This window comes from Lytechinus pictus, chromosome 15, assembly GCF_037042905.1.
Source record: "Lytechinus pictus isolate F3 Inbred chromosome 15, Lp3.0, whole genome shotgun sequence".
In the NCBI taxonomy this organism is placed as follows: Eukaryota; Metazoa; Echinodermata; class Echinoidea; order Temnopleuroida; family Toxopneustidae; genus Lytechinus; species Lytechinus pictus.
Genome location: NC_087259.1, coordinates 5,826,617 through 5,853,700, shown reverse-complemented (window position 1 = coordinate 5,853,700; position 27,084 = coordinate 5,826,617). Strand labels below are relative to the sequence as shown.

Here is a 27,084-nt window from a genome sequence, read left to right as displayed (position 1 = left end):
GACAAATCCTACGTTCTAATGCGGACGCCCGCTAATTTGCGGAAGAACCGTCCGTGATTTGAGCTCAAGATCGCTTGGGCCTCTGTTTCCATGGAAGTTGGCAATTTTTGCACACGACCCTTACGTTCTACGTCGTACGACGCTGGGCGAAAACCAGCTAATCTCTTCTGGCGGACCGAATAGAATGAAGATTCCCGTCATCTCTCATGCTATAGCTGCACTGAATGTATCGGTTAGCTTAGCAATGATCGGATACTTGGAATAGTAATCAGTGACGAGTAGATACTCTTGTCTATTGAGCATGAACAAGTCGGTTCCCAGTCTGGTCCATGGTGCTGGTGGCACATCATGGGGATGCAGTGGCTCTTTCTGCTGTCTTGCTTGGTGTTTCTGGCATGTTTCACACTGCTTTATCAACTGATCAATGTCCTTGTTGATGTTTGGCCAGAACACTGTCTCAAGAGCAAGTCGCCTCGTGCTTTCGATTCTCATGTGTCCTAGGTGACGCTGTCTAAGGATGTCATTCCTTAGTGTCTTCGGTATGATGACTTGACTTCCCTTCAAGAGTACTCCGTGTGATACTCCGATTTCATCTCCGTAATACCAAAATTGACGAAGGGATGTCGGCAAGGATGGTCTCAGGCCATCCCTGAGTGACTATTTGCCATAGTGATCTGAGAACGGGATCATTAGCCGTTTCTCTCTGAAGCTCTGTTATCTTGTGTTGTCCGAAGAATATCAAGTCAATCTGGTGCGAATCTTCGGCTTCAGAGCAGATGGATTCCACTCTGACATCTAGCGGAACATCGCGTGCTTCCTTTGGATTTAATAGGAAGTCGGCTCAAGGTATCGGAAAGAATCATGTCTTTTCCTGGTCGATACTTGACTTGACATCGGTATCCTTGGACTTTAATAAGCAATCTCTGTAGACGTGGTGGTGCACATCTAAGAGGTTTCTTCCATATCATCTCCAATGGTCTGTGATCTGTTATGACGGTGAATTCCTTCCCGAACAGATATGTATGGAAGCGGTTGATACCAAACACTAGGGCTAAGATTTCCCTCTGTATGTTGGAATAGTTGGACTGTGCAGTGGAAAGACTTCTTGATGCAAATGCAACTGGTTTGCCTTCCTGGAGCAGGCATGCTCCAAGCCCTTTCATCGATGCATCTACCTCAAGAGTTGTATCTTTCTTTGGGTCATAGAATTGTAGACATGCACCTGATGATACTGCACGTTTCAGGCTGTTCAAGGAATGTTCATGATCATCGTCCCAGATGAATGGTACTTTCTTGTGTAGAAGTTCTCGAAGTGGCGCTGACTTCTCTGAGAAGTTAGGAATGTATGCTGCTAGGTATGTGAATAATCCTAGGCATCTCTGAACATCTTCCTTGTCCTTGGGTGATGGCATTGATGTGATAGCTTCTATCTTGCTCGGATCTGGGTAGATACCTGATCTGGTGTACTTGGAACCAAAGAAGTTGATGACTTTCTTCTTGATAGCACACTTGGAGCTGTTGAACACTAAGCCTTCTTGCTTTGCTGTCTCCATGAGTAAGTAGAGATTCTTATCGTGTTCCTCCTTAGTTCTTCCTACGATCGCTATGTCATCTGCGATGCATATGCAGCCTGGAACATTTTGGACGATCATATCCATTTGCTGCTGGAAGATATCCTGACTAGTACATAACCCAAACGGTAGTCTTTGGAAGCAGTACCTTCCAAATGGTGTACGGAATGTGGTGAGATCCTGGCACTCCTCTGATAGGTGAACCGACCAGTAACCAGCCTTCGCGTCTAACTTAGAGAAGTACTGGGCTCCTGCGAAGACAGGTTCGACCTCTTCCAGGTTGGTAACGTGTGCGGGCATCTCTTCAAGGCATCATTTTACCTCCTGGGGTCAAGACAAATCCTGATGGATCCATCTTTCTTCACAACAGTGGTCATGGAGCTGCACCGATCGGTGTGGTACTCGATTTTTCTGATGACTCCTTGCTGCTCCATATTGTCCAGTTCCGCCTTGATTTTGTCTTTCAAGTGTACGCTGCACTTGCGGGGTGCGTCTATGGAAGGTTTAGCGTCGTCCTTGACATGAAGCATCGCCTTCCCCCGGAAACTACCAATAGCGTCAAACTGATTCGGATATGCTTGTTTGAGATCCCTTACACTTGTGATAGGTGTTTGTTTAGGTTTAGGATTGGGTGTAGGTGCTTTGTTGTGCATTGAGTGGATTGTGATAATTCCAAGGTCAGTGCAACCTAACAACCCTATGATCGCCGGACCCTTGACATCTGCTACATAGAATGTCTGTGTTGACCATTTTGTACTCTTGTATCTACACTTTATGTCTAGTGTACCCTTACATGGAATTGGTGTCTCTCCGTAAGCTACAAGTTTTACTGTTGTTTGTTTCACTACTGATTCCCACTTTGGACCGTATATTGCTTTGGCGGTACGTACGGTGATAGTGTTAGCACTTGCCCCCGAGTCCACTTTTAGGTAAAGCTTATGTTGACCTACTCTCTGTGGGCACATTATGTCAATGTTAGCAAATGCTACAGTACCTTCTAGATTTACAACTGTGTGTGGTCCATTAGTGTGTATGGTGTCGAATTGTGCTACGTTGAATGGACTATCTGTAGATTGATAATGATCATGATATGTGGTAGTATCATGTGTTATGTCCATTTCGCTTATCGGTTTACTCCTCCGACTTTTCGACTTTGATCGTGATTTGTTTTGTTTTGGTTTACGATCATCAGATACCGTGTCGGATCTTCGGTCATCTGATCTACGATTCTGTTTACGACTACGATCATTTTTCGATTTACGACAGAATTTGGCCCAATGGCCCTTGGTGCCACAGGCACGGCACTCATCGTCATACGCAGGGCACTGACGAGGTTTGTGGAAACGTCCGCAGTTACCACACGTTTTTCGTCCCTGGTTACGCTTGAACGAATCGATATTCTGTTTAGGGTCTAGTGTCTCAAGACATTGTCGGCTCGCAGCGACTGCCTCATATTTACGACCTTCTACCAAAATTTATTCGACCTTGTAACCTTTCGGTTGATCTAGCAATGACTTTTGGAATTCGAGACTTGGAGTTGACGCAATCACTAGCTCCATGATTCGCTCATTTAACTCAGCTTCCTCGAAATCGCAATGTTTGGCTTTGTCCCTATACCTGATTACGAATTCATCGATCGTTTCATCTGGTTTCTGCCTGTACCGCATTAGCTCTATGCGTTGTATGCGAAAATTGATATTGACCTTTAACTATGCCTCTATGCTGCACCATCCCGAGTTTGCTAAATCTCGAGATTTTAGCCCGATCGGCCCTCTTCGCGATTAATCTCGAGATTCAAGAAACCCCGTCTCCGCCATCGCAATAAGAGCGATTCCTGCTCGAGCGAGGCATCGATGCATTAAGGTCTGACGCCGTGAATTAATAATCCCGAGTGCGTCTGCACCTACGAATTAGCGCGATAATTCGTAAAATAGCGCGCTATTTTGCAAAAACCCCAAGTTGACTTGGGATTGCAATCTCGAGATTAATCCTACGAACAAGCGCGATAATTGCGTCTCCATTGCAAATAATCTCGAGATCGTTCAGATCGGGATAATTTGCCGGATCAGAAATAGCGAGCTTATTTGAAAACTCGGGATGGTGCAGACGGCCCTATAGTCTCCATAGCTCTTGCGGTTTTTCTTTATCGGTCTCTGATAGCCCCGATGCATTGATTCGACGCAAGCCTTCATTGCCTACAGCAATCTTGATTTTATAGCCACTTTTCTCTGATCAGTTATGTCTTGGTCTGCTAGAATCAGCTCCATTCTTTAGGGCCGTCTGCACCATCCCGAGTTTTCAAATTAGCGCGCTATTTTTGATGCGGCAAATTATCCCGATCTGAACAATCTCTACATTATTTTCAATGGAGACGCAATTATCGCGCTAGTTCGTAGGATTAATCTCGAGATTGCAATCCCAAGTCAACTTGGGATTATTTGCAAAATAGCGCGCTATTTCACGATTTATCGCGCTAATTCGTAGGTGCAGACACACTCGGGATTATTTATTCACGGCGTCAGACCATAGTGCATCGATGCCTCGCTCGAGCAGGAATTGCTCTTCTTGCGATGGTGGAGACAGGGTTTCTTGAATCTCGACATTAATCGCGAAGAGGGCCGATCGGGCTAAAATCTCGAGATTGGGCAAACTCGGGATGGTGCAGCACCGCCTATTGTCTTAAAAGCTGGAACTCTTCGGGTAGGTCTGTTGCCTCCCAGTTCATTTCTGGATATTTTCCACTACTCATTGTGTTTGTTCGCTGTACGTATTAGGTATTTAAACGAATGAGTGTAGATATTAATGTCTGATCATATCCACGTGTGAACGCTCCTTACAGTCACAGGTCGACTGGTGATGATACCTGTAACGCACTCACAGCCCTGTGTGAATGTCATTAGGTGTTTCATGCAGTGAAAATGCTGGTCACTCCCACTCACTTCTCACACTCCAGATTTACAATTAATATTAGGAAAGTATCAATTCATTGTTCACACTCCAGTCCAGAAAATGAAGTAATTTAGGTTTTATCAACTTTTAGTGCATGTTGATCTTCTGTTGCAGACTTCTGTGTCAGTGATTGAACACAATTATAACTTATTCAGGCTTTATTTGATTGTTTACAGTCACCGTTGGCATCTCGCTCCTTCACACAACACGGTTTGGTTTGCTGTGACAGTGCATAGGGTATGCACAGTACGGTATTCACGTACAGTAGCGATGCGATAGCCGGGGCGAGCGGGCACCCGTGGCTGTGCCAGCTGGGTTAGTTACTTCCCAATAGTAGCTGGTTCCTTTGTCATTTCGATCGCGACCACTAGTTTCAGCTTCCACCATGATCCAATACAAAGGACTCTGGTGGAGACTTTGATAGTAATATGTATGATACAGTTTTATTATACAGGCCAGGCGGGTCAATCAACAGGCATGGTGTCCATTTTGCGGGAGGTGGATGAAGTGCTTAGATATCAATACTGATATCGTAACAAAGGGTATGCCTACCGTTTTATTTCCAATACTTGATAAGGGTAGGGTTTCACATGTCCATACTTGTTAAGGAGTGCATTTTCATGATATGGAAAAATACTTGTTTAGGGTGCTTTTCGAAATCCCATGTTCGCGTCTGGTACCCACTCGTCAAAGGACGTGCCCCCTCCCTCCCCCCGGGGAGGGTTGTCGGTGCGACTGCTGTAAAAATATTTATCTAAAATCAATGAAAGCAGAATTTCATGAACACGGCTTTCATTGAGACTGTTTGTGACTTACCATAAATAGTCTTGATGGTGGAATGTGGTTTAGAGGGAAAGGCTCGGTGTGTTGGTTAACGGTTGTTGAAAATTGCATTATTGTTATGAAGGCAAGAAGAAATGACCCCACAACAAATGTGAAGATGACAAATTGCCGCATGCCCTTCGATACCATGTTGCATCAGCTGGAAGTCCACATGCATCTGCAGAGTATTACAACAAACGGGAAAGCGTGTACCCTATAGAAATATTGAATACAGAATTATCAATCACTGGGTAAAAATAATCATGCTTGTCGGTAAATTGCCAGTTCGTCTAGTGCCAACACGTCCACTCACCACATGGTCTACTTTCATTTAGGCTAATGCCATTCCGTCCATCAGCATTTCGTCTAACAACCATTTGTTCCAATAACGATTTAGTAAAATCATCACTCCGTCTAATCACTTCGTCTAATCACCATTTCGTCTCCTAACCAGTTGGTCGGATATCCATTTTATTTTCATTCATTTTGCCCAATTAACTCTTAGTCCATTTAGACCAAATGGTGTATGGACTAAATGGCGATTGGACCAACAAATTATTAGACGAAATGATGAGTTGATGAATTAGAAATAAGACCGTGTGGATAGTAGACAAACTGACGGAAGACCAAATGACAGTTGACGAGTTGGCAATTGGACGAATTGGCATTAGAAGAATTGGAAATAAACCTGCTTATCGTGTTTGCTTGGTGCAATAATGGGTAACACAGATGTTTCATGGTGAATTTTTACAGTGTATTTGCATCAACTTTACACAGAGGTCCGTATTCTGAAGTCAGTCCGTATTCTCAAGTCAGGTTCAACTTAGACCACGGTCTAACTCTGTGCTAAAATCATAGGCAGCCAAAAAAAAAATCTTTATATGTATATTTCTAATGTTTACTCTTTCGTCTCCTTTTGTTTTCACAATAAAAAAAAATACTTCAGTTATCATTCCCAGACAATTATGAACAATTTAAATACCATATGAGTTGATAAAATGAATGTGTACTGTCGGGGATTTTTGCTCCAATTGGCTCTCAAGAGTTAAACAACATCTTTAAACCAGGGTTTAATTTAAACCCGATTTCAGAATACGGGCCAGAGAATCTAGAGTTGTGTATTTTTTTTTACTTCTGGAACCATGTTTTTTTACGAGCGTAGGTACTCCATAATCATGAAAGAGCTTTCGAGTCAGGATAGTCAAGATCTTAAAAAAAGATGGATACTACTCTATTTTAGTTCAACTGAACTCGAGACGAGACTATTCGTTTATGATTTACAAAAAAAAAATGTGGATTTCGATTTTTATATAGGTATTTGTGTAAAGAGTGTTACGGTCATCCAACGTTTTTTAACGGTACAAAATCAGATGCTTTTTAACATTCATTAGTTTGTTATTTGTAAGAAAAAGTTTGAGGGATGAACTGCATTTGTTTATTCATTTAGTTAGTTATTTGTCACTTGAATGATTATAATTATCTTAAAAACAACAAAAATATCATTAATCATAATAATAGTATAGTGATGATAATAAATCAATGGGTCTTTTATACACATACTATATGAAAATAATAACAATATAAATATCTTATCACTATAATTGTTCAAATCACTCTTGTTAAAGGAAGTAGGAAAGCGCCGAGAGATGGCGCTCGGGTACTCATGAGTATTTATTTATTTATTTATTTATTCATGTTTTATTTATAACAAATGATAAAATAAGGTGGAGGGTAGTTCGGTTCAGTTATAAAACTGCTTTACAACGAAGCCCTCCCCCTTTACAAACATAAAATAGAACATAAACATGATAATATATATAAATACAAGTGAAAATCAATATAAAAAGTTATAATCTATAAAATAAATATAAAAAAGAAAACAAATAAACAAAAAGGAAAGAATACTAGAAGATACTTTGTTATAATAAATGTTTGGCCAATAGGTAACCTCGTTTAAAAGAATTTATAGAATTTGTGGATTGAACTGAAAATGGGAGTTTATTATATAGGGAGCTTGCTTTATAAGAGAATGACTTTCTTTTGAATTCAGTTTTGGGGAATGGAATGTCGAGGAGAGAATTTAGTGCATAGCGGGTACAATATTTAAAGGTGCGATAAGTAATAAGCGATTTTAAATAGTTAGGGGCTTTTACATTAATTATTTTAAATACTAATAAACAGTAGTGATATTTAAGTCTTTGTTCAACGGATTGCCAATTTAGGGTTGTAAGAAGTGTACACTGCGGTGTGTTATAATCCTTATTTAATATTAATCTTGCATATCTATTTTGTAATTTTTGTAGTTTGGAAAGATTTGTTTTTGAACAACTTCCCCATGCAGTGCAGCAATAATCAATATGTGGTAAAATTAAAGCAAAATGTAAGGTTACAAGAGTTTTATGGGGTATTAATTGCTTTATGCGGCGAATACATCCAATTGTACGTGATATTTTATTACATATATATCTTACATGGTCAGACCAGGTCAGTTGCGAGTCGAGTATAACCCCAAGATATTTCATTTTATCAACACACTGCAAGTAGTTATCGTATAATTTGATCTTGAATTGGTGATTATCTAGCTTTCTTTTAGTGCCGAAAGGCATGACCATGGTTTTCTGTGGATGAATATACATCTTATTAATATCAAACCACTTGCATATTAAATCAAAGTCATTTTGTAAATTCAATTGAACTTCAGAAAAGTTATGAGAATTGTTAAAAATAACGGTATCATCTGCATAAAGTGAAATCTTGGAATTTGTATGAATTCTTAAGTTGTTAATATCGTTAATATATAGACACAAGATCAAGGGGCCAAGGATTGACCCCTGGGGCACCCCTGATTTCACAGTTAAAAACTCACTACAATAATCATCTATATTAACACATTAGTTTATCAAGTATTATTTCGTGTGGAATTACGTCAAATGCCTTTTTTAGATCATAAAATATAGCTCCCGTAATCTGACCATGATTCATATTTTCAAACAGGTAGTCATTAATTTCTGTAAGGCACGTGGCTGTGGAATGGAGTGGTCTGAATCCAGATTGACGTTCCGATAATAAACTATTTTGGTTAAGATACGAATACAATTGTTTGTGTACTGCTTTCTCAAGGATTTTTGACATAGAGGGCAGTATTGAAATGGGCCTGAAATTGTCAACACTGAGCGAGCCACCCTTGTGAATTGGCGTGATTTTTGCGACTTTGAAATCAGATGGAAATTGAGAAGTTTTTAGTGATAAGTTCAACAATTTAGAAAGTGGTTCCGCAATTATATCAGCAGATACTTTTAGTAACTTAGGATGTAGACCGTCCATTCCTATAGCCTTTTTACAATCAATATTGCGTAGTTCGTTTTTGACAAATTCAGATTTAATTTCTTGAAATTCAAAAGAATAATTAGTTTGAGTTAACGTGTGTAAATCGTTAAAAGCACCGTCTACTGTGTTGGAACTTGAGCTTGTTTGTAGGTTTGAGCCTACTTTATTAAAAGCTTCATTCAGTAAACCTGCCACCTTTACTTTGTCAGATATCATTTCTTCATCAATCAGGATTGTGTTGTTTATTTCCTGTTTCTGTGATGGTAAAAGCCCTTTGAGAACTTTCCAATTTTTATTCAAATCATTTCCACATTCTGAAAACTTATTCCGGTAATATTCTTTTTTAAGAAATTTATTCAAATTATTTGCTCTGTTTCGATAGTACTTAAACTTTTTCCAATAATAATCACTTTTCGTTTTTTAGAACTTTTTCTTAAAGAAATCACGGTCACGTGCCAAATTTATGTATTCATTTGTAATCCAAGGTATTCCATTTCTTTTTCTTCTGACAGAAATAAAAGGTGCATGTTTATCACGTACAGTAGTAAACAAAGATTTGAAATGTGACCACAGTTCGTCAACTTGAACGTTTTCGTTATTGAAATCATTCCAGTTTTGATTTTTCAAGTCATCTCGAAATCTGTTTTCATCAAAGTTGCGAAAAGACCTAAATTTACTTATTTTAGAATGAAACATTGTGTGCTTGCCTTTCACTACTACAAAAGTCAAACAGTGGTCACTAAAACCAATAGAGATTACACCCGACTTAACACTTTCAATCGAATTTGAGGTAAGTATTAAATCGATGATTGTGCTACTGTGAGGTGTAACTCGTGTGGGGTCATTAATTAACTGGTTAAGCTGATAAGTATGACAAATATCCTTAATTGTTTTAGACAACGCATTATTATTACTCATGTTGCAATTGAAATCACCCATCAAAATGATATAATTTGATAATGATATTACTTTTTCAACATTTGCTTCTAGGCTTCTTTGGTTTCTAGATCTATTCTTCTCATGTAATTAAATTTCTCACTGATGTAACATCCTACACCCCCACCAGAACTTTCCCTGTCTTTCCTTTCAATCTTATAACCATCAATGGATATTATATTGTTTGAACAATCATCGTTCAACCATGTTTCTGATAGTCCTAAAATATCAAAAGGATTTGACATAAGAAATTGCTGCACATCTGTAATTTTATTTCTCAAACTTCTGATGTTTAGATGAGCTAACTTTAATGCCTTTATCATTTGGAAAATCAGTAAGTATATTGTATGCATGATCTTCAACTTGGGTATTATTTGGAAAATGAGAACAATTCATAACGTAATTTTCTACAGACGGAATACATTCCTGATCCCAAAAGGGAAATTGTTTCAAAATACACACGGTACACTGCCAGTTTTCGAAAGTTTCGTTTAAATCATCATATTTGGATTTGTGAATTCCCTCGCACACTATATGTGCCCATTTTTCACATGAGGTACATAAAAGGGCCTGTTGGTTACTCTTTACTGGTTTATTACATTTACTACACGGATACTTGACCATAAACAGGTGATACAAACTCAAAAGTTGTTGATAAAAAAAGTAATACCATGTAAACATAAATTACACAAAAAATACACAGAAAAAATCTTAAAAGATTGTATATAATAAAATTTGATGAATCAAACAATCAAAGAAAGTCTTCCTAACAGAAAATAGGCGGTCCATATTATCAATGAAGGAGCTGAAAAACAAAACATAGGAGTTCCGCTTATTTGTCAGCTATATAATGAAATGATGATAATTCATTTTATGTCATTTAAATGTTTATGAGAATCGGAGGTCACTTTCGTTACGGATTACTTTATTCATCGGTTTGCCATTGTTGGTTGTTATTTTTGCTATTACTCGACCATCTTTCATCTTTCTATGTTGTATTGTCTTACAAAATATGGAGATATAAATATATACATTTTTATTATGGGATAGCCTATTCACATCTTTATTAAACAAAGTATTATATATACCAATTTTATTATTCGTTCAGAATTTAAAATATCTTTATGTTTGGATTTTTTTCATCATACAATACCGCATTATTATACAGTAAATACAAGTGAAAATAACTGTTTTCTCTGTTTGTATTATGGGTTGTGATAATCTTTGTTAAAAAATGTTTATCATAATGTATAATATTTCATTTGTTATATTGCTGCATACATGTACTTCACTTTGTTTTGTATATTTTATTTATTACCCCAGTATGTATGAAAAATGTGATATTATCTGAATAAAGGCTAAAAAGCATTAAAAAAAGAAAAGAAAATCCGTGTGCAATGTGTGTGGGAGAGAGTGTGTGTGTGTGTTTGGGTTTTTACAGACGTGTATCAAGAAGTCCATCCCAGAAAAAGTGTTGATTTGAATCAATAAAGAAAAATGAAAAAGCATGATGCTGAAAATGTCAAAATGGGATGTAAAATAACAAAGATAAGACATTTTAAAGTTTTGCTCAATTTTCCCAAATAGTTTTATTCACATTTCAATGATATTATAGTGAGATACTCGATGATGACCCTCACTTGCTATTTCATGTGTTATTTATTGTTTGAATGTTACAATTTTTACAGATTTGACAATGACAAATTTGACTGAACCGCAAATTATTACAATGGCAATTCTACATCTTCAGGAAGGAATTAACTTTGTGTCACATGACCATGAGGAGAAAATTAAAATAATTCCTATTCCATGTATGAAATTTAAAAATATGGTGGGGTAAATAGTGTCATCAGTCCCTCATTTGCATACAGCTCAGGATGTGCATACAACTGTTTTGTAAAATTAAGCAAAACTTTAACGCCATTTCTTCCACATGTTACATCCAATTTTGATAAAATTTTCAGCGTTATGTTTGTTGGATTTTTTCCCAATTATTCAAATCAACTCTTTTTGTTTGGTCGGACTTGTCATTTAACGTCACCATCCGATAGATGTGACCAGACTCGAACTTCGAACCTCTGTATCAGTTCGAAACTACCCATGCTGCTTGGATTTCAGGTGCACACCACAACGCCCAGTTACTGAAATTATGCTTAGTCTTATATAATTTTAGTTTAACCTGGTGGGTGTTTCATAAAGCTGTTCGTAAAGTTACGAACGACTTTACGCACGACTGGAACCTGTTCTTAGGTCATAACTCAATTACATAGGGATGTCGCATAGCACAAAAAAGGATCACCAGTCGTGCGTAAAGTAATTCGTATCTTACGAACAGCTTTATGAAACACCCACCAGGATGTGTTTTCGATGAGCTGTGATTTAACGATTTAACACGTAAATGAATGGGAGTTTGAATTACTCATGTGTTCCCAATATTGATACTAACTGTTGATACTCGAGCACACACATTACTGAGGCTTTGCCAATGCCTTGGCGGTGTCAGATTTCACCATGCCTGTGGATTTATAGGTGATGTGATCTGAAATCGGGGGGGGGGCAATGCCAACAGAAACATAACAGAACAATATCAGTGAACGTTTGACGAGATTTCACATTTAATGTTAGCAGCCACGTACAGTGCGAAGTCTTCAGCATCGGATGTTTTGCTGACGTTTCGTGTAGCAGCATCAGACTCGCAAAGACAGAGACAAAAGCTGCAGCCTCCCCGTAGATTACATGCTAAACTTTCCCCAACTTCCCCGATATTTTCTCTATTTTGTTGAAGTCGAAATAAACTTACTGTCAAGGTTAACTTACCATTGAAGAAATACATGTAGAAGATTGACTGTGTAATTCTTTTAAACAGAGGCTGTTTTTGTCAACCTTAACTGCCTGAACTATCCTGTATATTTCTAGCCGAAACCCGCCAAGGGCTCTACGCGAGCACGAGCAAGCACATCCTGCATGTTATCCAAAAACAGATGTATTTTCATCCACATGCTCCACCGTCCCAGATGGGCATGAGTAATGTTTCTCCCTGATTATGCTGGTATGTTGACGGGGTTAAACGAGTGCATGAATCGTTTTGGGAAAGCGAGATCGTTTTGCTGGCTGAGACACTCTCATTACATAAGGAATTATCCAGGGCCATGGGAACGATTTCTTGGCTGGGGGTGGTGAAGTATGCCTAAATTCAGGGGCGGATCCAGCTTTCGCCAATAAGGGGGGGGGGGCGAAAAAATTGTCACCCATATTTTCCCCGATCGGCCGCTTTATTCTTATAAAACATAGTAATCTCATAAGCCATATTTAAATAGTGCGAGCGCGAGCTATTTTTGTTGTTGGAAATTTCATGTATCTTGTCCTTAAAATCTAACATTCTGGGCAATGTTTGTGATCCTGAACAAAATGCGTATAACTCATCGAAAACGGACTTGTTGAGGATTTTTTGTAGTTAACCATTAAGCGATACATATTCAATAATCAAATAAAGCGAGCGCGAAGCGCAAGCTGAAAATTGTTACATTCCATCCCCAAAAATGGAAATTCTATGCATATTTTATAATCATTGGCAGGATAGGCATATAACTAAACAATGCGAGCGCGAAGCGTGAGCGGAAAGATTGAGATTTAGACCTAAAAAAGGGTCACTCTATTCATGTTTTGTAAATCATGAAAAGAATGGGTAATTGGGTATCCTAAATCAATAATGTGAGCGCGAAGCGCGAGCAGAACATTTTAGTCTGAAAATTGATAATTTAAGCACGTTTTGAATAAAGAAAAAGCTGTGTATCTCAATAAACATGCGTGCGTGTGTTTAAGTTTTGATCTGGGCATTCTAAATATATTTTTTATCATTGAAATCGATAATGTGATCGCGAAGCGCGAGCTGAAAATATTTGATATTCCTATCTGAAAAAGGGTCAATTTAAGCACTAATTCAAGCACTATGTAGGAAAATTGTGAAATGGATATTATGGATCGCTCTTAATAAATGATGTGAGCGCGAAGCGCAAGCTGATATTTTTATTATTTTTATATTTGATCTAGGACCTGGACATTCTAAGGACATTTTGTCATCATATGAAAATAATGACTTTCTTCTATTCCTCTTTCTAAGCGCGAGATATTCCATTCGGATAAAAGGACAATCTAATTATTAGGAATTCATGAAAATGTTATTTTTGTATTTATTAATCTAATAAGCCTCATGACAACTCGAAATTTGTTGATATTAATTCCTGAAAATTGGACATTTTAAGCACTTTTGTAATTATGAATAGGATGCATGGGTTAATGGGCGATTCCATACGTGTCGTACGGGACATTTGGAGAACATTTGACAGTTTTTCAACAAGAAAAACAAAAAAATATTCCAGTAACTAAAGATGATCATCAAGTACTACCGATGTGTTAGAAGGACCAACACTTAATATGACTTGAATTCACAATACGTATAATAGAGATTTAAAATAGTAATGTGTCGTACGGACGCAGAAAAATGCCTTTTTCGGAAACGTTTGTACTCAAAAGTCTGTGAGTTTCACAGAAATTTTTAACAAAAACTAAACCCAAATTGATATTCAATTACCCAAGAACACAAATATACACAAAAGTTTCCAAAATCAACATTAATGAATAAAGCAAATTTAAATTTTGGAGAACATTTTGGCGTACGGGACACTCAAAATGTGTCGTACGGACATCTCTAAATTGAAGCCAAACTTTCTTACTTTATGTCTCTTTTACTTCTTCAATCACTTTATTTGGCTGATGAAAATGACAATCCTATCAAACTAAAGACATTTATTATGTTAGGAACCGATATTGGCTGAATATTTCTGTCAATATATCATAAAACAAAATACTGTGTCGTACGGGACACTTGTGTGTCGTACGGGACACTTGTGTGTTGTACAGGCACTTGCGTGTTGTACTTCAGCCTGTATAATACAATGAACTTTTTATCTATCAGAAAGGGAGCATTGCCCCTAAATTCTTCCTCTTTAATGAAAAGCCTTAATAAGTAGTCATTCAGGACGATATAATTAAGTAACCTCATTCTATCCGTTATATATACAATTGGGAGCAATATATCATCATGTTGTCATGATGGGAAATGTATAATGGTTCACATAATTTTTAAGAGCTAAAAAATTTGAAGTTTTGTGTGAAGTTAAATTTTATAGTGAATTAAGTGATGATTTCTTATACACTATTTAAACCATGAATGAATGAAACTGTGTTTGTATAACAGTGTATAAATTATGGGGCTAAAATGTTATGATTTTCATATAAAATGTTTATATGTCACAACTGTCACTTGTAATTCCACAAAATATATTTTTTCTAAAGAAATGCAAAATTTTACTTTTTTAAACTTTTCTGCATTTCATGAAACCATGTGGTTTGTCTTTTTTTAACAACTTGCAAAAAAGTAAGGAGTTTCAATACTGTATATTTTTTTAACAACTTGAAAAAAGTAAGGAGTTTCAATACTGTATATGAAACAGTTAGTGATCATCAAGGGAGGTCCAAATAGATGATTGATACGTAAATATATATATATTTTTTTTTACATCTTATGATAATTTCACAATAGCATGCAAGAGGAAATCATCTTCCATGCTAGGGTAAATTAATTTTAAAGGTTTTCTTTTCATGCTCAATGACAAAGAAATTAACCAGCTCTGACCAGTGAAAATCACCAGTTTAGCTGAAGGGATTCACAAAAGAATAGGCCTACCTGAAGTCAATTAAAATGGTTAGAATCTTGTATTTCATGTTCTATGGAGATTAAAAAAAATACCTATTCAGTTCACTTAATGTCAAATCAATTACTTAAATTAAAATAGGCCTACTGTTTATAGTTTCTGAATCCAAATCCTGCAATGAAATGCAGTATATATTGTGTGTCGTACGGGACAACTTTTAATAGGACAATTATTGAAACATGAAGGGCAGTAATTAGATTCTGATAGGATGATTCGATAACCCATTGGTCAAAGACAGAGAGACTGATATTGTAAGATTGCATCATCAAATATAAAAGTGTAGGAAAAACTTTTGCATTTTCATGTGTCGTACAGGACATTGCCAAAAATAGGTTCGGAAAAATCAGGGCTGCCCCTATTATGGATCATGAAAATGTTGTAGATATTATTTAGAACCACCAATGATAGATGATTCCATTGACCTGCAATATTTTCAATCTTCTCGTGCTTTGCCAATAATGGTTTCAGGCAGTGTTTGTACTTGAATATTTAATCAGCAAAATTATTGAAAATAGAAAATTCCATTGTTTCCCCCAAAAAAAACTATGTCTGACTTCACTTTTGGCTAAAACTCATAATTTTCATAAAATTTAGGTATCATAGTAAAATATCACACTACTTATGACTTATTGAAAGCATGTTGACATTTTTGATATTTTTGAAGTTCTAGTGTGGAATCGCCCTAATATAGTTTTAACAAATTAATGAGAGCGCAAATCCCGATGTCATGAAAAGGGGAATTTAAGTAGTTTGTTTTATAGAATTGCTTATTATTACAGAGGAAATAATTGAGGTATACATTACTCACCAATCAAAAAGCGAGCACGCAAACCTGAAAAGTGATATTTTGAGAACTTTTATGGAATACTGTACACGAAGAAAATAGGTACCTCGCGCAGCGCGAGCTGAAAATGTTGATACTGAGACAATAAAACAGACATTTTAAAGAGCACTTTTTGAAAATTAATTTATAAATCAAACAAAATGAAAACTCGATGTTGGAGCTGAAATATGTTTTGTATATTGACTTCAAAACTTGATATTTTAAGCTCCATATCAGCCTATTGAGGAAGAATCTCATGTAGGCCTATCACATCAAACATGCAATACGAACGCGAAGCGCGAGCGAAAACTGTATTTAGTGACATGAAAGGTTTTTTATTTTATTTTCCAAGTCGTCCCCTCACCTTATTTTATTCACTCTTCTTCATCCTCTTATTTTCTCTTCTCTTTTCCCATTTTTTTTAAATGCCTTCCCCCTTTTTTTGCTTCGCCAATAGTGAGTGCCGGGCCCCTCGGGCCCCCTGGATCTGCCTATGTAAATTTGACAAGCAAAAAAAAAAAGTTTTACTACAAAATGAAGATTGTTTTGGTGCCAAGAAATTTGAAAAGCCAAAAAAAGGGTTTCAACACAAGATGTTGGTCGTTTTCCATACATTTCTCCACTGTGACACACCAACCAATTCCAGGGGGTGCTACCTGTGGAATATAATTCACGCAGCACCACCTGGGAAAATCTTGGGGATGCTTCAGCACCCCCAGCACCCCCGCTTCCCAGGTCCATGGAACTATCTAATCAAACTGTTCTGATCGGGAAAATGTGCCCCCCCCCCCCCGTTTTGGAAAATCCTCGATCCGCCCCTAGTCAGAACAATTACTTTCTTGAGAGGAAATACTGTAAAAAATCGTCCCACTTTTGTGCCTCCACATCATCGTGATATACTACGCCAAGACTGCGCATAATTATATAGCACCTCCCCCGACCGCATCAAGTATGTCCGCAATATGTACAGGTTCATGTATAGGTCACACCCAGTGTATTTTGGAACCAGATATGAATAACATATGTTGCGTTTGGTGATCGAGCTGAAAGGGGGCTATTATAGTATGTGTAGGGTGTAGAATTTGTGGGGCACATGGGGTGGGGGTGATGGTTTTGATGGTCCAAATCCTTTATGCGTGGATATCTTATCAATCATAAAAGATGTCAATGGACAGTGGCGTACCGTGGGTCACGGCATTGGGGGGGGGGGGCACCAGCAAAAATTTCGAGTCATTTAGGGAGCGCGTGAAGCGTGCTCAGTTGCCAGGTATACTGACCTAATAGAGATATTTTAAGGACATGCAGTGCCATTAAACGGATATATATCTCACTGATTAAATGCGAGCGCGAAGCGCGAGCTGAAAATTTTGAAATTCAGACCTATAAAGGGACATTATAAGCAAATTTTTTGTAATCATGATACGTACCTGCCTCGCTAAACAAACAATGCGAGCGCGAAGCGCGAGCTGAAATTTTTGTATATATTGACCCCAAACAGGGAATTTGTGTATTTTAGGAATCCATTAAGAGTATATATATCTCAGCATAGTCATCTAATGCTAGTGCCATCCTTTGCTGATTTTGTTAGAATTACATCTAAACACATTTAGCACTTTTTGTAGACATGGTAATCATGATTACTATACGCATCTCACTGAGCTGAAAATTTAGGAAATTTAGACCTGAAGAGGGGCATTCTAAGGCTTGTTTGCAGGAATTCTCTAAGACCGTACGTATTTCACTTACCAAATGATGCGAGCGCGAAGCGCGAGCTGAAAATTGTTGATATTGAGATCAGAAACATGGGCATTTTAAGGTCTGATTTTAGGAATTCTTGAAGAGCAGATCACTTTAAGTAGTCGTAAAAAAGAAGCAAATGTCACTACATGAAATAATAATAACTCGAATTGCGAGGAAATATATTTGGTGTACAGTATATTGATTTGAAAACGGGAGGTTTTAGTACAACAGGAATATATATCTCGTTAAACAGTCTATGCGAGCACCAGAAACAATAAAAGACATAAAAGACATGGCCCTGAGCAAATAATGTTTCATAACGTTATGAAAAAATGCTTCTTATGTAATATAACATAATTATAATATAATATAACATTTATAATGAACATAATTTCTTCTTTCCTTACTACGTTTCTCTTCCTTTCTCCCTCTTTTTCTCCTTTTCTCCGTTTTTTTTTTTTTTTTTTGGCCAGCCGATTGGGGGGCACGTGCCCCCCATGCCCCCCGTAGTTACGCCACTGTCAATGGATACACAGGCATTTTTGTTTTGTGTTCAAATTGTGCTTATTTCATGGATTGTATTGTGGTTGATAATGGGCGTTTTTTAGAGAGAGGTAGTGGTTTGAAGCTATGTTAGGATGCTGAGGATAAGATCAGGTTTCACTGCCCATGTTAATCATTAATAAAAGAGCAGAGAACGTTTGGCTGGAAAAAGGACAGTTGTTGATCAGAAAATTTGGGTGGTGAGAGGATGCATTGCCCATACAGAGAATACATCCTCTCACCTTGTGTTTTTTTAGATTGATAGTGAATGTTTGGGTAGTTAGTGTACTCACTTCAGTTGGAGATGTTTATGTGTGGATGTGTCCGAATTCCTACCCTGCCTGCTAAGTGCTAAGTTATAGTGGTGGGCGCATGGGCGAGGATCGGCCGAGGCAGGTGCGCGCGCCTGCCCAATCGCCTAGCCCTAGCTTAAACAAATTCCAATCTTATCAACTAGAAACTTTCACTACAGGATAATTTTTGACCGCTTTTTCTGGTAGTGATATCAGATTTTCACGATATTAAGTACTTTCTGAGATATACGACCGTCCACGAAATATGGTCACGCGCGAAGTAAGGTCACACGACCATACTTTTCACTTACCCATCGCCCTGAATAATACGGCGAACAATGTCAATGATGACCCACCACATATGCGATATGCAGTGTGACGTGCACATATGTGATCGTGTTTTCTTTTCCGAATATTTCCGAATAAAAAACGTGTACGATGATCAAAACGAACAAGATAATTCTCAAATCGGAAAGTACCCGAGAGCAACAAATCCTCTGTACCCGGGGGACGTTGTTTACATTATGAGAAAACCTACTAAAAACAACAACGCCTGAGTATTCATTGAAAATAAAGAATAATAAATAAGTTGCTATTGATACCCATTCTTTTGTACGCACAGATATCGCCCGTTGTTGTGCATCTTTGAAAGGAAGTGGCTCCCCCGAACGTATTATGGTACAGGGGTAAAAAAAAACCGTCATCAATCACGTGACATATAATAAAAAACCGTATTTTCTTTGTAATCAGTTTCAACTTTTTTAATTTCAAGTCGGTGATATGTAAGTTAAACCATTAAGTGTTGTATCCATGTATTTCCCCCCAAAACTGAAAAATGCCAACATAAAAAACGCGCGTTATTTAGTGACGACAAAGATTCTGTTAACGAAAGTATATGAAATGTTCCGAAAAAGCTTAAGATGTGAAGAGCGCCGCACACGGCGTTCCAGGAACAGGGCGTCAAGGAGAGTAATTTAGCACAGGATGTTTATAGAAATCGGGGCTCACACGCGTCTTTTGATTTGACTTTTGAATACTTTCAAAGGTTCCGGTATTTATTTCTTTTTACATTTTGCTTTTTTATGGGTGACCGAGGTAAAGAGAAAACAATTTGCCCCCTTACAGAAAAATCCTGCATCCGCCCAGGGCCTCCCCAGCTCGCAGCACTATCCGTGGTAAGAAAATTTGTTCAGATTACATAATGTACAATAATAAGCGTGGTATAAAGAAATGTAATATTCAACCCATTATCGTCGTTATCATTTTCATTTCTACTCTCTAAAGTCGTTTTAAAATCCCCTTGACAGTGACGTCAATGATGCAGCAACTAACAGGTCGGTGTGATCGGTTTTGTTAATGTATCCCTTTCTTTCTTTTCCTCAACACATCTGATATTACTGTATATACTCCGTTTACATTTTCTCTGACCAATGGTTTGATTGAGCAAAGGAAACACATCCACCTCGAAAAAAAAATCTTGAGACGAATAAAGCGGTATTATCAGCCGTTTTAATTATCACATTTTTTTTTTTGCTTCTTCCTCTTTTATTCGAGGAGAATATTGAACGATTCATATTTTTTTGTGAGAAGTTGAATACGATATTGATAAGCATAACAATGTCAATCATTCTTTTTTGTATAATGGTTTGGGCTATAAAAACACAAACGAATATGAACCGTTATTTACCTGATCTTAAGTTTATGAAGAGAGAGTTTGGCTGCAGAAGGAATGCAACTGATATGATTACAACAATTTTTTTAATAATAATCATAATGATGATGATGATGATTCTGATGGCAATAACATTGATATTAAGAAGAAGGCGAAGGAGAAGAATAATGCTAACAATAATGATAATAATGATTACGATAATAGTAAAACTAATAATGATAATAATAACAATAATAAATGAATAAATGAATAATGAGTGTGATGATTGCAGTGCGACGAGAGTTGGAAATGACAGCCTTCTTTACTCATATATATTTATAACGAGAACAATTGCACATTTGCAGGCAGAAAAAAGCCTTGACACAAGAATACTACCATACCGGCCTGCAACTGGGCGTTGTGGCGTGCGCCTGTAATCCAAGCTATGTGGGGAAGTTACAAATTGATGCAGAGATTCGAGGTTCGAGCCCTGGTCACGTCTTTCGGATGGTGACGTTAAAGGTCGGTCCCAGAATAAAATAATCATATCTGATTGATAAACGTCTGACACCGTCGAGAGCGGTGTTGGCTCAGTCGGTAACGCGTCTGCCCGTCGAACCAAAGATCGTGGGTTCGAGTCCACCCCGGGCGGATGACTGAAGCCAGTGCGTTGTGTGTAAACGTCTCTCCCATGTTTCATAGATGCAGGCTATGTTACAATGGAAAACACTCCGTCCCTCGGATGGGACGTTAAATGGAGGCCCCGTGTAGAGGAGAGTCACCACCTTTGCATGTTAAGAACCCACTGCACTATCCGTATAAGAGTAGGGGGAAACCCCGGTGTAGTGGTCCACCTGCATTCCCCCAATCAGTTATATCGGGGGGAGAGACTTGCGGGTCATAGTGATCCAGTTCGCTTTTCGCCTCCCAGGCACAGGTGACGCCAAAACAAAATAATAATAACAAAACTCAAATACACACACATGCAAAAGACCCGATCGATAGCTCATGAATATTCATAAACTATAGCGAATGGGCGAGTAGCGTTGAGTGAGAGACATCGTAACGCTCTGTCATTGGTCAATTCCGAGCTGAATGCCTTTGCACACTCCCCTTTGCTCTGCCCATAGAAGTACGTGTATTGCTACACACAACCTTTATATCACACGTGTCTAGAGGGGACATCTTGATTCAGATCGTGGCAATATCATAAATCAACTCTTCAAAATACTGATGCAAAAATACCATTTTACTCAAAAAATGTCTATGTAAACCACTATTTTTTATATGACAAAATTGATTGTGAATTCCTTGCCAATATAACAACATAAAAAACACAGAATATGGTGTTGATTTTCTGGCTGTAGAATTGGTTAAACAAAAAAAGTTACTTGGGCAACTATAGCTGCCAATGGCACTAGACGGCTATGGGCAACTATAGCTGCCAATGGCTCTTAAAGAGTTAAATGTTGACACCAATACCCTCTCAAATAAATTGAAAAAAAATATATTTCCAATAATTTTATTCCAGATTGGCTATAATATAGGTCTAATTTCGGGGTTACTAATATAGCATATACATGATACATTTTGAATACAATTATGCAATTTAGCTCCTGACTGCTTCAGTATCAAATCCATTACCATTTTTATGATACTGTTTACCGTAGCGTAGGGACAATGCGTGACGTTACCCCCAGATATTTCAACTTTTGATATCATTAAGGCATAAAAAAACGTTTTACAAAAGTCTATTGGTGATAAAATTTGAAGCATCTATTCGTCTTAGCATGAACTTAAAGGACAAGTCCACCCCAACAAAAAGTTGATTAGAATGAAAAGAGAAAAATCCAACAAGCATAACACTAAAAATGTCATCGGATGTAAAATAAGAAACTTATGACATTTTAAAGTTTCGCTTAATTTCACAAAACAGTTATATGCACATCCTGGCTGGTATGCAAATGAGGAGACTATGACGTCATTTACTCACTATTTCTTTTGTATTTTATTGTATGAAATATGAAATATTCTAATTTTCTCCTCTTTGTCAAGTGATACAACGATTAATTCCTCGCTGAACATGTGGAATTAGCATTGTGTAATACTATATGGTTCAGGCAAGTTGGTCCTTATTGTCAAATCTAAAAAAAATGAAATATTGTATAATTTAAACAATAAAAAACAAAATAAATAGTGAGTGATGGACATCATCGACTGACTCATTTAGTTGTGCATATCACTGTTTTGTGAAAAATAAGCGAAACTTTAAAATGTCACAACTTTCTTATTTTACATCCGATTTTAATGAAATTTTAGCACTACGCTAGTTTCATTTTTTTTCTATTTATTCAAGTCAGCATTTTCCTGGGATGGACTTGACCTTTAAGGTCAAGCAACGTGTCCAAAATTCCTGCAGCTGTTTGTATTTCCATTTTATATGGCCCTTCTTATCATCCTGTACAAATTATTTATTTTCTTCGATTGAATACCGAGTTATATGCAGCGATACGTCTATAGCATTTATTCTATACTGTGATTTGTCGCAATTTTATCAGGCAGAAATTCTTATTTTAGAGGAGTGTATAATCCCAAATATGTTGAAATAAGATTAACAATACATTTCATCATCACGTTCTTTTAACTTCAATAGACACTTAATTTGTATTGCAGTTTGGAGAGTCTCATTTTTTATCTCTGTCGATGATGGCACTTAACATGAGAAAAAAAACTCAGGAAATTTAAATGCATTGTGGTATTCCAAAAATGATAATTGAAATATCACATTTTTCGTGAATATAACGATATTTATTAATATGCAATTGTACGACTGCTATAACGTCATCACGGCTAGATATTCAACTCGCTTTCATTCTAATATAAGGATGGTAGCATGGTCGTGGTATTCGTACGATGATTTAGAACTTTTGACAGTAAGATGTTCCATGTCTCAAAATTCGCATCAAAATTCAAAACAATTTTATTCCAAAATCTGGTGGCAGACCAGTCGTCTTGGGTGTGTGGTGGTCTTTACGCGCTTATGCAACTGCCAGGCATGCTTCTCTGCTCTCATCTTATCACGTCCACTGCCATTCCGCCACCAGAGGAAAAAAACGTTTCTCAATAAGAAATTAACAAAATACCTGCATGCGGAAACATAAATAAATCTCTGAAAATCATTGCAGTGCACCTGCAGTAGTGGCGTTATTTTATTTGTCATAATATGCAGTTTTTAATGAAACAAAATGGAATAGTGACAATGTTAGCCTATATCGGCTGCAACACAGTTATCTTTAAACCTATTTACAACATAGGCCATCACATTTCCATTAGTATCAGCTGATAAAACAGTGGATAATGTTAATGTACATATTCAAAAATCTTTAATGTTTCAGATGCGTCCACCGGGATATGCTTCAATTTTCTTCCATACCTCTCCTATTTACAATCGATGTTTTATGGATGAGAAAGAATGCATTTTGTGGTCTTTACATGAAACACCTGCAATTCCATATCATTCTACCATGATTTTACTAGTATAAAATTTTCTATAGAAGATCTGTCTATGTAGGCATAATGCAGGTGTTAAGTTTCTGTTTATCGCATGTCTTCTGCAGAAAAGGTACACCAGTACCATACATAATCAATAAAGAAAAATCCCGCGAAAGCTTTGCTTTTCGGTTCATTTTTATTTGTGGATATTTGTCCATGCTGTGCCACTCGGACTAACTCACACCAGTGCAAATAATTGTCTTTAACCATGCCAATATTAACATGAAAGCTTTCGAAAATATGACAAGATATTGGCGTAGCCCAGTAACCACATTAATTTTAAGCCTGGGATATGTTGACGTCATTGGTGTACCTTTTTTTTTTTGGGGGGGGGGGGGTTAACAATAATAACCAGGCCACATTTGTTTAATGCAAATTTTTTTTAATAAAAAAAAATAGTTTTAAATTTGTTGTTCTGATCATCTTACTTTTAAAACATTCCCCTCCCCTCACTATTTAGTATCCCCTTTCATATCAGGAATCCGAAATCTCAAAGAATAGTGCATGGATCTGTTCAAGACGTGCTCCAAGGCAAACACGAAATGTCTCTGGCAAGTATATTTGGTAAATGACAACAGATTATCAGTATTCCGAGACCATTTACAGAGCTGTCAAGTTTTCAAGCTTTGCTTTTGTGACGACCCTTGCAACCATCCTATTTATTGTGTAACAGAAAATACCACTTAACTTGCTTATTTATGTTTGATATATTTGCTGATTTATATACAAAATAATTGTTCAATATCTTGATGTCAAATTTTAGATATGTATTTTGTTGTCCAGATTTTTGTTATGGAAAATGTTGCAAAATCCAATTAATGAAAAATGAAGAATAAACTGTGATCAAATGCACGTCCAAAAATGAGTTTCAGTCTATTTTAGGCTACCTTTTCATTTCCCACTCCTATAGAAAATTATCTGCTCAAAGAATTATTGTTTAGCTCGTCCAAAAATTTTGGAAAGAAGTCGACAAATCCTTTCAAGATATCACTCGGATTTCTCCCTTCAAAAGGCATTCAAAGCAGCTTCTTCTTAAATTGTATTTATTTTTCTCTGTTCAGTGGTGTTCTTCCCCTCTCTCTCTCTCTCTCCTTCTCTCTCTCTTCTTTCTAAATGACTGTGATACGCAACTTTATAATAATGATAATAGTATTCCGCATTTATATAGCGCTTATCATCGGAACGACGTCTCTAAGCGCTTTACAGACATATTGTTACCCCGGTCATCGGATCCTTGTATGCCCGCATACTATGTATGCACCTTCTCCACTCCCTGGGGAGCATTCCAACTAGAGTTCCAATACTCAATTGCTAGGCATACTACATATAGGCTTTCACATCCCACCGGGTACCTGAGTGAAACAAATAATATAATTATTGATTTGTTATTTCCTTGATTAAATACCGGTGCACGCACGTATATCACAAAGCCTATAGCTGTATAGAAGATTAAACAAATAATATAATTATTGATTTGTTATTTCTTTGATTAAATAACGGTGCACGCACGTATATCACAAAGCCTATAGAAGTAGGTCTAAGTCTTCCAGGCGCTGATCGGGGGAGGGGGACACGTATCCCCCTTGTTGGCAAACAATGTACAGTACTAGTGAGGAGTATAGTGCCCTTCGCACCTTTGGTGCCCCCTATCAGTTTTTAAAAGTCAGGATGGAACTACTTTGCTTTTGGGGGTTTGGGAAATCATAGATTAAAGATTTATGTTTTTACTTGTCAAAAATGTACCAAAATTGATCATTTTTTTGTGCCCTCACCGTATTCTTGATATCTTTAATCCGCCCCTAGACTCATTGGCCTCAGCTTGTTAATGATTCACACATATGTTTATGTTTCATGAGACAAAATTTCCCCTTCATATTAAGTATGGATGTGGAGTGATGAATGAAAATGGGGAACGCCTCGTGGAATTCTGCTCTATCAACAACCTTGTTATTGGGGGGACACTCTTCCATCATAAAGACATTCACACTCTGACATGGTACTCACCAAATGGAAGGGACAGAAACCAGATTGATCACATCATGATAAATGGCACGTGGAGAAGATCGCTCCAAGATGTTAGAGTCTTGAGGGGGGCAGATGCTGCTAGTGACCACCATCTTGTGCTGGCAGTAATACAGGTTAAGCTCAGAAAAACAGGTGCAAGTAAAATAAAACAGCCAAGATATGATATTGACAAACTAAAGGACCCCAGAGTCAAAGGCGCATTTCTACTAGAGCTTCGGAACAGTTTTCAGGTTCTAGCAGACCTTGAAGAAGAAACTCAGACAGAACAGGACAAGATCAATGAGGAGTGGCAGAGGGTCAAAACAGCATACCAGAAGTCAAGTGAAACATGTCTAGGGACCAAAAAGAGGGAGAGAAAGGAGTGGATGACTGAAGACACATGGCAAACTGTAGTGAAACGTAGGGAAGCGAAAAAAACATTGTTTGAGTGCAAAGTCAGATAGGCTAAAAGAGATATTTAAAGCTAAATATCAAGAAGTAAACAGATTAGTTAAAAGAAAGTCAAGAGCTGACAAACGAGCCTTCATGGACAACCTAGCTAGCCAGGCAGAAGAGGCTGCAAAGACTGGTGAGCAAGGCAAAGTATATAAGTTGACCAGAATAATTAGTGGCAGATACAGTAAAAACTCAGACTTACCAATAGAAGACAAGGATGGCAGGCTACTTACTACTGAAAAAGAACAGGATACTAGATGGGCTGAACACTTTGAAGAAGTCCTCAATAGACCACCTCCTGCCACTGAAGCTAACATTCAAGAAGCAGAAACTGACCTAGATATCAATACAAATCCACCAACTCGAGCTGAGATCATCCAGGCAATCAAATCCTTGAACAATGGTAAGGCACCAGGACCAGATAACCTTAATGCTGAGCTTTTTAAAGCAGATCCAGAACTGGCTGCAAATATATTGCATCCTCTCTTCACTGACATATGGGAAGGTAAAAAAGTTCCAGATGATTGGTTACAAGGGGTCATCATCAAACTACCCAAAAAAGGTTCACTCCGAAAGTGTAACAACTGGCGGGGTATTACGCTATTGTCTATCCCAAGCAAGATTCTAACAAAAGTTATTATCC

The 27,084-nt window shown here is 37.5% G+C and overlaps 1 protein-coding gene across 2 annotated transcripts in view; it reads right to left on the bottom strand.

Annotated features, from left to right (window-relative positions):
- The window catches only part of LOC129278276 (NXPE family member 3-like), a 48,525-nt gene that overhangs the window by 10,450 nt on the left and 10,991 nt on the right, over window positions 1-27,084 (bottom strand). Inside the window, exons 1-2 of one of the 2 annotated variants that reach the window (XM_064110577.1) lie at window positions 12,423-12,590; window positions 5,337-5,520 (exon numbers count right to left, since the gene is read on the bottom strand). In XM_064110577.1, coding sequence (XP_063966647.1) covers window positions 5,337-5,492 — 156 coding nt within the window. In that variant the 5' untranslated portion in view covers window positions 5,493-5,520; window positions 12,423-12,590. Of the gene's footprint in view, window positions 1-5,336; window positions 5,521-12,422; window positions 12,591-27,084 lie in introns of those variants that run through there. The other variant, XM_064110576.1, reaches the window with a different exon arrangement.